Raw genomic sequence first — 14413 nt, 5'->3', positions numbered from 1 at the left:
ATATATACATATATTATTCACGCGCGTGATATTGCTTTAATGAAGACACATACGTAACTTAGAATCCTGAAAGTGTGTATAAAATTTTATTCATTAATCGGTGAAACATATTAGACTATTATCTGAGATTGTGGAATTAATAATCTCTATTTCGATTATTTTCTATTTTATCCGATTTTATTCGGTGCAACAATAAGACATACTCGATATATAGATGCTTAAATAATAAATCTTGATTGACGATATCTATGATTATATCTACCGCGAGTATGCGTTTTAAAAATGTAAAGCAACATTCAAGTTTACGAAAGCAATTGATATTTCCATGAATAATCGACATTTACAATTTGTAACGCAGCGTCAAAAGAAGCCGAGAAATTTATAGCAAAGTAGATCGATATCTTTTTGATCGATATTAGAATCTGTCGGTGCAAACAAAAACACAACACTATAAGGATCATAACTTTTATTTTTTGTTCTCATTTAAAGTAAAGCTACAACGTTGGTAAATTTTTACATATCATTAATAGTATACGCATAATATAGTATAATAATATTAGATACTATATTTCATTTTTCTTTTTCCTTTTTAAATTATGACACTTAAATCAAAAGCAATGAATAATTAAACAGATTTGTGTGTGAATGTTTTGTTAATTGATTGTACAATACACAGGGTGTGTCTACTCCCTGGAAAAACATGGAAAATCTGGAATTCCCAGGGAATTTTTTTATACCTGTAAAAATCAGGCTGTGTTTTTCCTTCGTATGAATGAAAAGGATTAGAAAACACGTACAATAAAAAAACTTATCTTAGAAAATTGTATCAAAAAATGTTTAAAATATTCTCTTTGTCTGGAATTTTGAACAAAAATACCTGGAAGATTAGGGAATTTTCAGAGAAATTTTTTACAGGATTTAAGTAGACATCCTGAATACAGTACTAATTTTAAGCGAGATGATAGCAATTGTAGATTTAAATTGTCGGACACATATTTTTGATCGGAAAACTCTCTTCACACGGCATGCATAAAGCGTAGTAGAGTTCAAATGGAGACTATCGCAGAGAGGGTAGCAACGGACCGATAAGAGAACCGGAGGAAGAAAGAGGTCTTAAAAAAAAAAAAACTGGATCGATAAGACAAGCCAACGTAACGTAATCGGCCCCGATAAGCTATATCTCCTTGAAGTCGCGAAGCGGAGAATTATTTCTATTTCGCTATTTCATCTTCGTCAGTTGCAAGAACAATGAGAATATAAAAGACGCAAAAAAATATCTTTGCGTAGCCAATTTTCGCACACAAATTTCGTTTTTCGTGGAGCTCATTGTCAGCTCCGCTTTTCCGAAACGGCAGACCAATCGAGCGGATAAAAGTGAAGCTATGGCAATTGTCAGCATATCAAAAAAAAAGTGGAGTTCTCTTCGCATACAGCCGAGTTCTATAGTTCCTGATAAATTTTAACAATAGTTCTGGTCATTTAACATAAATAACGGAAGTTGAGAAATGATATGCTAACTTCCCGCGAAGTCAGCATATCATATCAATTTTTCGAAATTTACTCCATTGAATTTTATAGTTTTCGACGAGTTCTATAGTTCTATAACATAGTTCCGACCGTAGGCTACCTCCAAAATTTTTTAAACAATTATTTTACCCGAAAAACTCGTATTTTCGAGTATAGAGGTGATATGCTGGCCGTATTTCGAGAGTTCTGATTATTATAAAATAGTTCTCGTGTAGTTCTGAACGTATTAATGCATTTTCTAAAGAGTTCCCATGATAAAAACAATTAAAAAAATTTTTAAACAATTATTTTACCCGAAAAACTCGTATTTTCGAGTATAGAGGTGATATGCTGGCCGTATTTCGAGAGTTCTGATTATTATAAAATAGTTCTCGTGTAGTTCTGAACGTATTAATGCATTTTCTAAAGAGTTCCCATGATAAAAACAATTAAAAAAATTTTTAAACAATTATTTTACCCGAAAAACTCGTATTTTCGAGTATAGAGGTGATATGCTGGCCGTATTTCGAGAGTTCTGATTATTATAAAATAGTTCTCGTGTAGTTCTGAACGTATTAATGCATTTTCTAAAGAGTTCCCATGATAAAAACAATTAAAAAAATTTTTAAACAATTATTTTACCCGAAAAACTCGTATTTTCGAGTATAGAGGTGATATGCTGGCCGTATTTCGAGAGTTCTGATTATTATAAAATAGTTCTCGTGTAGTTCTGAACGTATTAATGCATTTTCTAAAGAGTTCCCATGATAAAAACAATTAAAAAAATTTTTAAACAATTATTTTACCCGAAAAACTCGTATTTTCGAGTATAGAGGTGATATGCTGGCCGTATTTCGAGAGTTCTGATTATTATAAAATAGTTCTCGTGTAGTTCTGAACGTATTAATGCATTTTCTAAAGAGTTCCCATGATAAAAACAATTAAAAAAATTTTTAAACAATTATTTTACCCGAAAAACTCGTATTTTCGAGTATAGAGGTGATATGCTGGCCGTATTTCGAGAGTTCTGATTATTATAAAATAGTTCTCGTGTAGTTCTGAACGTATTAATGCATTTTCTAAAAAGTTCCCATGATAAAAACAATTAAAAAAATTTTTAAACAATTATTTTACCCGAAAAACTCGTATTTTCGAGTATAGAGGTGATATGCTGGCCGTATTTCGAGAGTTCTGATTATTATAAAATAGTTCTCGTGTAGTTCTGAACGTATTAATGCATTTTCTAAAAAGTTCCCATGATAAAAACAATTAAAAAAATTTTTAAACAATTATTTTACCCGAAAAACTCGTATTTTCGAGTATAGAGGTGATATGCTGGCCGTATTTCGAGAGTTCTGATTATTATAAAATAGTTCTCGTGTAGTTCTGAACGTATTAATGCATTTTCTAAAAAGTTCCCATGATAAAAACAATTAAAAAAATTTTTAAACAATTATTTTACCCGAAAAACTCGTATTTTCGAGTATAGAGGTGATATGCTGGCCGTATTTCGAGAGTTCTGATTATTATAAAATAGTTCTCGTGTAGTTCTGAACGTATTAATGCATTTTCTAAAAAGTTCCCATGATAAAAACAATTAAAAAAATTTTTAAACAATTATTTTACCCGAAAAACTCGTATTTTCGAGTATAGAGGTGATATGCTGGCCGTATTTCGAGAGTTCTGATTATTATAAAATAGTTCTCGTGTAGTTCTGAACGTATTAATGCATTTTCTAAAAAGTTCCCATGATAAAAACAATTAAAAAAATTTTTAAACAATTATTTTACCCGAAAAACTCGTATTTTCGAGTATAGAGGTGATATGCTGGCCGTATTTCGAGAGTTCTGATTATTATAAAATAGTTCTCGTGTAGTTCTGAACGTATTAATGCATTTTCTAAAAAGTTCCCATGATAAAAACAATTAAAAAAATTTTTAAACAATTATTTTACCCGAAAAACTCGTATTTTCGAGTATAGAGGTGATATGCTGGCCGTATTTCGAGAGTTCTGATTATTATAAAATAGTTCTCGTGTAGTTCTGAACGTATTAATGCATTTTCTAAAAAGTTCCCATGATAAAAACAATTAAAAAAATTTTTAAACAATTATTTTACCCGAAAAACTCGTATTTTCGAGTATAGAGGTGATATGCTGGCCGTATTTCGAGAGTTCTGATTATTATAAAATAGTTCTCGTGTAGTTCTGAACGTATTAATGCATTTTCTAAAAAGTTCCCATGATAAAAACAATTAAAAAAATTTTTAAACAATTATTTTACCCGAAAAACTCGTATTTTCGAGTATAGAGGTGATATGCTGGCCGTATTTCGAGAGTTCTGATTATTATAAAATAGTTCTCGTGTAGTTCTGAACGTATTAATGCATTTTCTAAAAAGTTCCCATGATAAAAACAATTAAAAAAATTTTTAAACAATTATTTTACCCGAAAAACTCGTATTTTCGAGTATAGAGGTGATATGCTGGCCGTATTTCGAGAGTTCTGATTATTATAAAATAGTTCTCGTGTAGTTCTGAACGTATTAATGCATTTTCTAAAAAGTTCCCATGATAAAAACAATTAAAAAAATTTTTAAACAATTATTTTACCCGAAAAACTCGTATTTTCGAGTATAGAGGTGATATGCTGGCCGTATTTCGAGAGTTCTGATTATTATAAAATAGTTCTCGTGTAGTTCTGAACGTATTAATGCATTTTCTAAAAAGTTCCCATGATAAAAACAATTAAAAAAATTTTTAAACAATTATTTTACCCGAAAAACTCGTATTTTCGAGTATAGAGGTGATATGCTGGCCGTATTTCGAGAGTTCTGATTATTATAAAATAGTTCTCGTGTAGTTCTGAACGTATTAATGCATTTTCTAAAAAGTTCCCATGATAAAAACAATTAAAAAAATTTTTAAACAATTATTTTACCCGAAAAACTCGTATTTTCGAGTATAGAGGTGATATGCTGGCCGTATTTCGAGAGTTCTGATTATTATAAAATAGTTCTCGTGTAGTTCTGAACGTATTAATGCATTTTCTAAAAAGTTCCCATGATAAAAACAATTAAAAAAATTTTTAAACAATTATTTTACCCGAAAAACTCGTATTTTCGAGTATAGAGGTGATATGCTGGCCGTATTTCGAGAGTTCAAAAAAAATTCTCTCTTTGATAAGAGTTTTATTTTTAATATATTTGTAAATCTAACACATGAAATATAAGTGGCTTTGTGTTTTTCCTTCGTATGAATGAAAAGGATTAGAAAACACGTACAATAAAAAAACTTATCTTAGAAAATTGTATCAAAAAATGTTTAAAATATTCTCTTTGTCTGGAATTTTGAACAAAAATACCTGGAAGATTAGGGAATTTTCAGAGAAATTTTTTACAGGATTTAAGTAGACATCCTGAATACAGTACTAATTTTAAGCGAGATGATAGCAATTGTAGATTTAAATTGTCGGACACATATTTTTGATCGGAAAACTCTCTTCACACGGCATGCATAAAGCGTAGTAGAGTTCAAATGGAGACTATCGCAGAGAGGGTAGCAACGGACCGATAAGAGAACGGAGGAAGAAAGAGGTCTTAAAAAAAAAAAACTGGATCGATAAGACAAGCCAACGTAACGTAATCGGCCCCGATAAGCTATATCTCCTTGAAGTCGCGAAGCGGAGAATTATTTCTATTTCGCTATTTCATCTTCGTCAGTTGCAAGAACAATGAGAATATAAAAGACGCAAAAAAATATCTTTGCGTAGCCAATTTTCGCACACAAATTTCGTTTTTCGTGGAGCTCATTGTCAGCTCCGCTTTTCCGAAACGGCAGACCAATCGAGCGGATAAAAGTGAAGCTATGGATAATTATCATTATACATCTATGAAAAGAATAGCTTAAATAAAGATATTCAAATGGCTCTAATTTGTATATTAAAATAGATAGGATTATTTTGGACGCTCCGGTTATATGTTTGTGCGCGAAACTTATTGGTAACGCGACCTTTCGATCTCGTTAAACGCGATATATACTTAGCGAATTTTTCTCCCTTCTCTCGTTTTAACGGATGAGGTTCCGAAAGCGGGATGATGGTAATCATTTCCCCATCTCGTTCGACAGATCTGCTCGCGCAATCAACGCGCGAATGCGAGATACATATTGATTATTTTGTAATCTTTGCAGCGATGATGATCTCGGGGAGATCGAGAATATTGAACGACTTGATAATTGATTCTCCAAATTTTTACGAGGCCGCAAAAATCGCTTCGCGAATGTTTGTTTTGCATGGAAGCGATCGAGCGGATGGAAGTATCTTGATATTTACAGTTCGCATGATTCCTAAATCGATGTAGCGCATGTGCGGATGAGCGAGCTCGCATTTCTCGCTTGATAGAAATTCATCATTATTTATTTATTTATTTATTTAGCATGATATACGGAATTTATTTATTTATTTATTTATTTAACACGATATACGGAAAAACCCATTACATAAAAGAGAAAAGAAAGGAAAGGATGGTATTATTTTAAAATAGCACAAGAATACAAAATGAGAATATAAATAAAAATAAATTAAATTAAATTAAATTAAATATACAAATAAAAATTAGCAACAGTAAAATTAATATTATCATTCTCGTGCGATCTATAATAACGATGCATAATAATGTCCTCGTTCGCTCTTCGCGATACGAGGTTGACAAGAGAAAAACGTAAATATATAGAAATACTTTGAAAGGATCAATCAGTAATGATTACATGATTGTGGTTAAACTGACCAGTTGCAACGTGAAACTTATTGTTAGTGGCGAAGAAATTGCTATACCGAACAAGCGCTGTTACATCATCGAATGGATAGTTTAATACTAAGAATTCTTTTTATTCATCGATCCCTTTTATTTTTCTTTAACCGTTTTTATCGCGCTACTCCATCTTTGTTATTTCTTTTTGCCCTTAACACTTGACGCATCTTAAAGAATAAAATGTAGCAACGGAGTAAAAAGTTTCCGTTTTCGCTTTCTCGCAGTGTTTTTTCTATTCATAATTGTAGAGTTTATATATATATGTATATATAAAACGTCTTATATCTATATTTAAAAAAATGGAGATTATATATAGTTATATATTACAAGGCTATATATAAAAACTGTATAATGAAAATCTTATAAATATACATATAATCTACATTTTCCAGATAAACGGTTCAAATAGAAATAAACTCTTTAATTATATTAATATCGCCGCGATTATTATTTATCTTATCTTATGAGCTATAATACAATTCTCGCGATAGGTATCTCGCGTTTAATTCTACGATCTGTTACGATTTAGATAGACAAGGTATTGATAAAGACATATAAATCTCGAGTGAATGTTCCTAAACTATTATATAACAAAGTGCGGTGTCATGCAAGAAAGATAATTGAGAGTGTAACGCGGAAAGAACGAGCGCGCATGAGAAAGAGAAAGAGAGAAAGAGAGAGAGAGAGAGAGAGAAAAGATGAAGGAACGATCGAGAGACGACGCACACATACCCACACATAGAAAACGAGATGAGCTCAAGGCTGTCGTGCATTATGCACGACGGAAATGTTACACATCTAATCTTATCACAAATTCCATAAGCGCAATCTCAGCCGTCTTTTCTCACTTTTAGTGATCTTAAAGAGAGAATCGGATATACAGAGAATTCTTTTTAACTTTTGTGATTATATGAAATATAATTCTATTTTTTTTTTTTTTTTTATGCGGCGAGAGCGTCAAGAAATTATTTACTCCGAGAAGACAAATATCTTCATTCTTGTCAAACTGAAAATAATTACAGGAGGATATAATCTCGTGAACGGTGTTTCTACGCGTCGATATTTATTCTCGATAATTTGTGAGCATCAACAGAAAAAAGAACACGCGGGTTGTCTGACGCCAACGAATAGTCCACGATCCGGAAGTAACAATTTCTGCGGCGTTATTCCTCGAGGTCCTATAATGAGATCGCGAGCGCGTGGAAGCCGTAATTAAGCGAACGTAATTACGGCGCAGCGATAGTCTCCCTTTCCGGAGGAAAGTCGTGTTGCTCCTTGGTTGGTAGAATTTCGCAAAACAGAACGAGCAGCGCGCGAATCGTGAGCGTGTGCGAGAATTAAATACCGTTTAATTCTACACGTTGGTGCGGAAGAATACCAGCGAGATTATTCGCTCCGCAAATATGTACGGTCTCTCGCAACTTGTCATTAATTTTATACGGCTTAAGGGGTTTTCCTAGTTTGACGCTCTGAAAATAAGGCGATTTTGGGGAATTTTTTTAAAGAAAAGTATAAAACATATTAATTCTAAACTGTGCACATTTATTAAATAACATTTTAAGTATATCCTGAATTTTTTTCAAACAAAAATATTTGTTTGTTTCCGAGTTATAGTAGTCCAACCAGGGTGACTAAAAAAAAATTGTTGTTCGTGGCGAACATGATTTTAGCCGTTATAGTCATCTGAAATAAAAAAAACCAAAAAGATTCTTAATCTATATAAATGTGGCTATCACGTGAACCAGAATAAAAAAAATATTGAAAAATAAAAAAAAATGACAGCGTCTTAAAAAAAATTTAATTTTTTACCAAAAAATTGGTTAGTTTTGTAAATCGCAGAATTCGAATTTTGTAAATATCGATTTAATTCTAATTCACACGATAGCCACATTCATACAGATTAAGAAACTGTTTGGTTTTTTTATTTCAAATGATTGTAACGGCTGGAATCATGTTCGCCACGAATGACTATTTCTTTAAAACAGATTCCCAAACATCGCTTTATTTTCAGATCGTCAAACTAGGAAGACCCCTTAAAGGACCCCTTAAAAGAATCTCTCATTGACGATAAATAAGTAAAAATATGTCTTTCGAGTATTTTAGAAATTAATCTGTCCAAGTGTTTTTTTTTTACGCGCTTACAGACGCTCGAAGAAGGACATACGTTCTTGTCTGAATACACGACATTTCCTTTCTTGTCACACGAATTACAGAACGGCACATTGATTATTGTGTGGTAAGGCATTGATGTATTCGACGTATACTCGAATCGACTCGACGGATAATATTGACAAGCTCAATAGACTATTACAGTCGGCTACATGGTATATATATGCGTCATCTGTTTTGTCTGCCCGCTTTACAGCATCGAAATATCTCGCGAAATTTTTCGGCCCTTTTTACCGGCGAAAAGGCTTTACGCAGCAAATTCCAGCTGGGTTCTTTTTCTTCGCGGACACTTCCGGTGTAATGTGCAGTTACACGACATGATGCGAATAAAGAGAGAATCGGATTTAATACGCACACGCCGAAGAATTTATCTCTTAAGCTTAAAAAAGAGAACTTGTTACTTAATAAATTAAAATATGGATTATATATATTTGTTAAACAGAGTTTCTTTCAAGATTATATTTTTATACTCATGCTTCGAAGCAAAAAGATTATATGTAATACGCGATTTGATTTTTGGACCCCGAGATTTTGGCTCGTTTTACCAAAGTTACTAAAGAAGTTTTAAAAGTAATGTACGCGATTTTGATCTGTAAAATCTTTACAGGCCTAGCCCGGGTGGTGTCGGCGACAACGGCGTTCAAGGTGTTCGCGGCAAGGGTCTCCCGCACGTGATTTACTGTCGACTCTGGCGTTGGCCGGACTTGCAGTCACACCACGAGCTGAGGGCAATCGAGCACTGCGAGTACGCCTTCACCCAGAAACGCGACGAGGTCTGCGTGAACCCTTACCATTATCAACGAATACAGACGCCAGGTATGTAAAGACAGATTGATACATATACAGAAGTCCTTATCATGTATTGTAGAAAAATATTGATCTTTTATTCTCGCAACATTTTATCTTTTTATTACACGTTCGATAAATTCATGTATTCGCGTGAGAAACAATGTCATTACCTACAGGCCAAGGTGTCTACTCCCTGGAAAAATATGGAAAATTTGGAATATTCTCAGGGATTTGTTTTGTACCTGGAAAAATTCCGGATGGAGGGAATTCTCATGAAATTTTATTGGAATACTCTGGGAATTTTTTAAAAAATTGTCTCTGATGATTTCGCTCTCATATTGTAAACAGTCGGCAAATCAAGTAAATTATTCAATGTCTTAATAAAATATTGAATATGCAGTGCATATTTTTTATTGATACTTTGTAGTGATACAAAAAAAAATGAAAATTTTATGCAAGTGCAAAACTACTTATCTTACGAAAGTTATTCAATTCTTTTTTCCCGTACATTTTTGCAAATCTAGTATTTGAAACTTAAATGGCTCTGTGTTTTTTCTTCATATGAATGAAAAGCATTAGAAAACGCATACAAAAAAAAAATTATTTTAAAGATATTTTGAACAAAAATACCTGTGGGGAAGGGATTTTTAGGAAATTTTTTTACAAGATTTGAGTAGACACCTTGTACTTATATTTATAGCGAAGATGAAATTTACAACTTGTCTTTATAAAAGAGAAATGGCGATCATCGGTACATTACTCGGTTTGCTTGAATTATTTCTCTCTCTCTCTCTCTCTCTCTCTCTCTCTCTCTCTCATTTCTTCTCTCTCCCTCTATTTCCGTTCTTCTTTCCCTGAAAAGGGCTGTTAATCGGCCGTTACAATCATAAGCATAGCGAGGCTAGTAAAATCGCGTGACTTTATCGAAGCACGAAACTTTGCAGTTTTGCCGGCCATTCTCGTGCCGCGGCACAATCTAACCAGCGACGAGAACACCGTCCTCTACAACACCTCCCTCGAGGAACTCAGCGTCAGCGTGCCGGAGAACACGAGCTTCCACGCGACGCTAAATCACCAGCATAATCAGCAGCAGAGCATACCGCAGTCTCCGCAACAGCAACAGCAACCAAATAATCCGTACCAAGGAATGCAGGTTAGTAACTGGAAGAATGTATCCGAATTACAAATGCGAACGATTAATTCGAAGTCGATTAAAAGTGAGTCATTACGATCCAAATTATCTTTACTATAAATTCTGATAAATGACAATATTGCGAATTATTGATGTTTAGAGTATGCAGGCGACGAGTCCGGCGAGTGTTGGAAGCCTAGGAAGCGTGCAGGGTTCGCCCCATCCCGCCCCAGGTTCCATGGATCCACCGGCAGATACGCCGCCACCAGGCTACATCAGCGAGGACGGTGACAATATGGACCACAACGATAACATGTCTCTGTCACGCCTGTCGCCCAGTCCTGTGGACGCGCAGCCAGTCATGTATTGCGAGCCCGCGTTTTGGTGAGTGCCAGAGATGATTAATGAACGACATTGCACATTGCGTATTGCACATTCCTCCAGACACGGAAACAGCGAAAGACTAAACACTGTTACTCTCATGTATTTTATACACGAAACAAAATTAATGATAAAAATATACAGAGAGGATTTTTTTATAAATCGGATTGATATCCATTTAAGATAATTGTGGATAAAATCGATATTAAGGTAAGAAAGTATCAAAGACCGGAAATGAATTAATTTTTATCTATCTCTTTTTCTTAATCTTTATCATGTCATGTATGCCGCTCGTAATACTTCCATTTTGCCATTCCGCCAGGTGTTCAATTAGTTACTACGAGCTGAATACGAGAGTGGGCGAAACGTTTCATGCGTCGCAGCCAAGTATAACGGTGGACGGCTTCACCGACCCGAGCAACTCGGAGCGCTTCTGCCTCGGCTTGTTATCCAATGTGAATCGTAACACGGTGGTCGAACAGACCAGGCGACACATCGGTAAAGGCGTCAGGCTTTACTACATCGGCGGCGAGGTGTTCGCCGAATGTTTATCCGACTCGAGTATCTTTGTACAAAGTCCCAACTGCAATCAACGTTACGGCTGGCATCCGGCCACCGTTTGCAAAATACCACCAGGTAGGTGAAGAAGTTTTACTTTCGGCTTGTGTGCTAATTTTTTGATAGATAATGAAGAAGACAACTGATAAAGACAATTTTTTTATAATTGCCTATGTGTTGGTGTGTGTATGTATGTGTGCGCGAGTTTGTTCAAGTCTTCTTTTGTTATCGTATTCTACTGCATAAAGCTCGTATCAGACTATGCATTGAAGATTGAGATTCAAGATTCAAGATTGAAATTTGACCAATCAGAATAAAGAAATTTTAGTCTCTTTTGTTCTGATTCGTCAAATTCCAATCTTTAATCTTCAATCTTCAATTTTCAATGCGTAGTCTGATACGGGCTTTAGGATAGTTGAAAATTAATGAAGTATATATTTAGATTCCTATATTTTCTTTTCGTCATTCTCCAGATATATTTATCAATTCTTTTTGGATGCAAATTAATAATTGAAATTCTTTAAAATATCCCATGTATATCCTGCCTGTTCCAATGAAAAATAAGAGATATATAAAACAATTACTGCTCGAACTATATCTTTATTCGTTCGTTTGTCAGATCGTTTTCAGAATAACATTCAAATTTATTTTGTTTCTTCGCTTCCAGGATGTAATTTGAAGATTTTCAACAACCAGGAATTCGCGGCGTTGCTATCACAATCAGTGTCACAGGGCTTCGAGGCAGTGTATCAGTTGACGCGTATGTGCACGATCCGGATGAGCTTCGTGAAGGGCTGGGGAGCGGAATATCGCCGGCAGACGGTTACCTCGACCCCTTGTTGGATTGAGCTGCATTTAAACGGGCCGCTCCAGTGGCTCGACAGGGTACTCACGCAGATGGGCTCGCCTCGTTTACCCTGCTCCTCGATGTCCTAAGTTTTTGCATCCTTCTCATTCGTTTGTTCGTTTGTGATGGAAGAACACGTGAGAATATCTTTTGTGCGCTGTCGTCGTCGTCGCCGTCGTCGATCAGCTTGTACCTTCATCGTGTACAATACGTGAAAATTTAATTTGTTCAGATATCCTCAAACGAACATTGCACAGTGACGCATATGAGAAAAAAAAGGCATACGATCTTGCCTATATAAAGAGGCTAGCAGTTAGCAGTTGGGGAAAAAGAAACATTCGGGCACAACGATACCAAGTTTTCCGCGTCGTAGTAGTGGCTTTCTCTCAAATGTCGTGCAATTGAGCAACAATGGGGCGACCACGACGTAAACGCGACAACAAAAGAGTGCGAAATTAAAAAGCGACGATTTGCTTGCGCGCGACAGTATAAATATCAGCATATATTGAAGCTTATGTTTTACCACACATACACACACACATACACATATATACACACATATACACACGGTTTGTTGCGATCGAGAAGAGAGGAAATACGAGAGACACGCGAGGACGCAAAGAGACGCGGATCTTTGCCTCGACTCACTTATATCGCGCGCATGTGCACCGCAATTGGCGTACAAGATATATCCAGGGTGATCATAATCCGAGTTTAGTCGATTCGTGTATAAGTAATAAAAAAGAATGAGAGTGATATTTATATATATAAATATATGTATATATGTACCGCGCTAATACAGAGCTCAGTCTTTTACATATTTTTATTGCTTATTAAAGCAGACACAACTATTACAGTCGTTGTATTACAGTATACGTCAGATCTTTACGAGATATAATATACATTAATATATTATCTATATGCATGCGTGTGTGTGCGTGTGTGTGTGTGCGCGCGCGCGTGTGTGTACGTGTTAAAATTTCACTATATACTACTAGCTCGCGCTATGGAATCTACTTGGATATTTTATAATATATTCACTCAGATGTACACTCAAGTACATACACACGTATATATACATATACAGGTACATACACACACACACACACACACACGTGTATATAAATATGTCTCATTTCACGATATTTGTTATGGAAGATCACAATATAGCATATATTGGTAAGAATGTTTAAAATTTATTGCGTCATCGCATAAGATTTTCCAGTGGCAACATAATGTTATTTGTGTGTTTAAAAAATTGACATATATCAATGCTATATATTTTTTTAGTGAATTAAAAATGTATTCTATATAATTTACTCTCGAATGTATATTTAATGCGATTACTTATGAAATTTTAGCACAATGAATACATTTATTCGATTGTTATGTATGTTTTTTTTAATGACAAACGTAAACGTTTTTAAAAGATGCAAGATTTATGTGCATGAAGAATTTCTTTTAATTCGTTCGTTTGTCAGATCGTTTTCAGAATAACATTCAAATTTATTTTGTTTCTTCGCTTCCAGGATGTAATTTGAAGATTTTCAACAACCAGGAATTCGCGGCGTTGCTATCACAATCAGTGTCACAGGGCTTCGAGGCAGTGTATCAGTTGACGCGTATGTGCACGATCCGGATGAGCTTCGTGAAGGGCTGGGGAGCGGAATATCGCCGGCAGACGGTTACCTCGACCCCTTGTTGGATTGAGCTGCATTTAAACGGGCCGCTCCAGTGGCTCGACAGGGTACTCACGCAGATGGGCTCGCCTCGTTTACCCTGCTCCTCGATGTCCTAAGTTTTTGCATCCTTCTCATTCGTTTGTTCGTTTGTGATGGAAGAACACGTGAGAATATCTTTTGTGCGCTGTCGTCGTCGTCGCCGTCGTCGATCAGCTTGTACCTTCATCGTGTACAATACGTGAAAATTTAATTTGTTCAGATATCCTCAAACGAACATTGCACAGTGACGCATATGAGAAAAAAAAGGCATACGATCTTGCCTATATAAAGAGGCTAGCAGTTAGCAGTTGGGGAAAAAGAAACATTCGGGCACAACGATACCAAGTTTTCCGCGTCGTAGTAGTGGCTTTCTCTCAAATGTCGTGCAATTGAGCAACAATGGGGCGACCACGACGTAAACGCGACAACAAAAGAGTGCGAAATTAAAAAGCGACGATTTGCTTGCGCGCGACAGTATAAATATCAGCATATATTGAAGCTT

The 14413-nt window shown here is 35.1% G+C and overlaps 1 protein-coding gene across 1 annotated transcript in view; it reads left to right on the top strand.

The window, feature by feature from the left end:
* The window catches only part of LOC115233168 (mothers against decapentaplegic homolog 3), a 36523-nt gene extending 23147 nt beyond the window's left edge, over nt 1–13376 (top strand). The window contains exons 2-6 of the mRNA XM_029803452.1: nt 9091–9299; nt 10217–10425; nt 10565–10788; nt 11108–11421; nt 12011–13376. Of these exons, the coding sequence (XP_029659312.1) occupies nt 9091–9299; nt 10217–10425; nt 10565–10788; nt 11108–11421; nt 12011–12279 (1225 nt within the window). The 3' untranslated portion in view covers nt 12280–13376. The remainder of the gene's footprint in view (nt 1–9090; nt 9300–10216; nt 10426–10564; nt 10789–11107; nt 11422–12010) is intronic.
* The last annotated feature ends 1037 nt before the right edge of the window (nt 13377–14413 follow it).

This window comes from Formica exsecta, unplaced genomic scaffold (assembly GCF_003651465.1).
Source record: "Formica exsecta isolate Colony F162 unplaced genomic scaffold, ASM365146v1 scaffold161, whole genome shotgun sequence".
In the NCBI taxonomy this organism is placed as follows: Eukaryota; Metazoa; Arthropoda; class Insecta; order Hymenoptera; family Formicidae; genus Formica; species Formica exsecta.
Note: the sequence above shows the minus strand (reverse complement) of the source record. Positions and strands in the feature narration are given on the sequence as shown.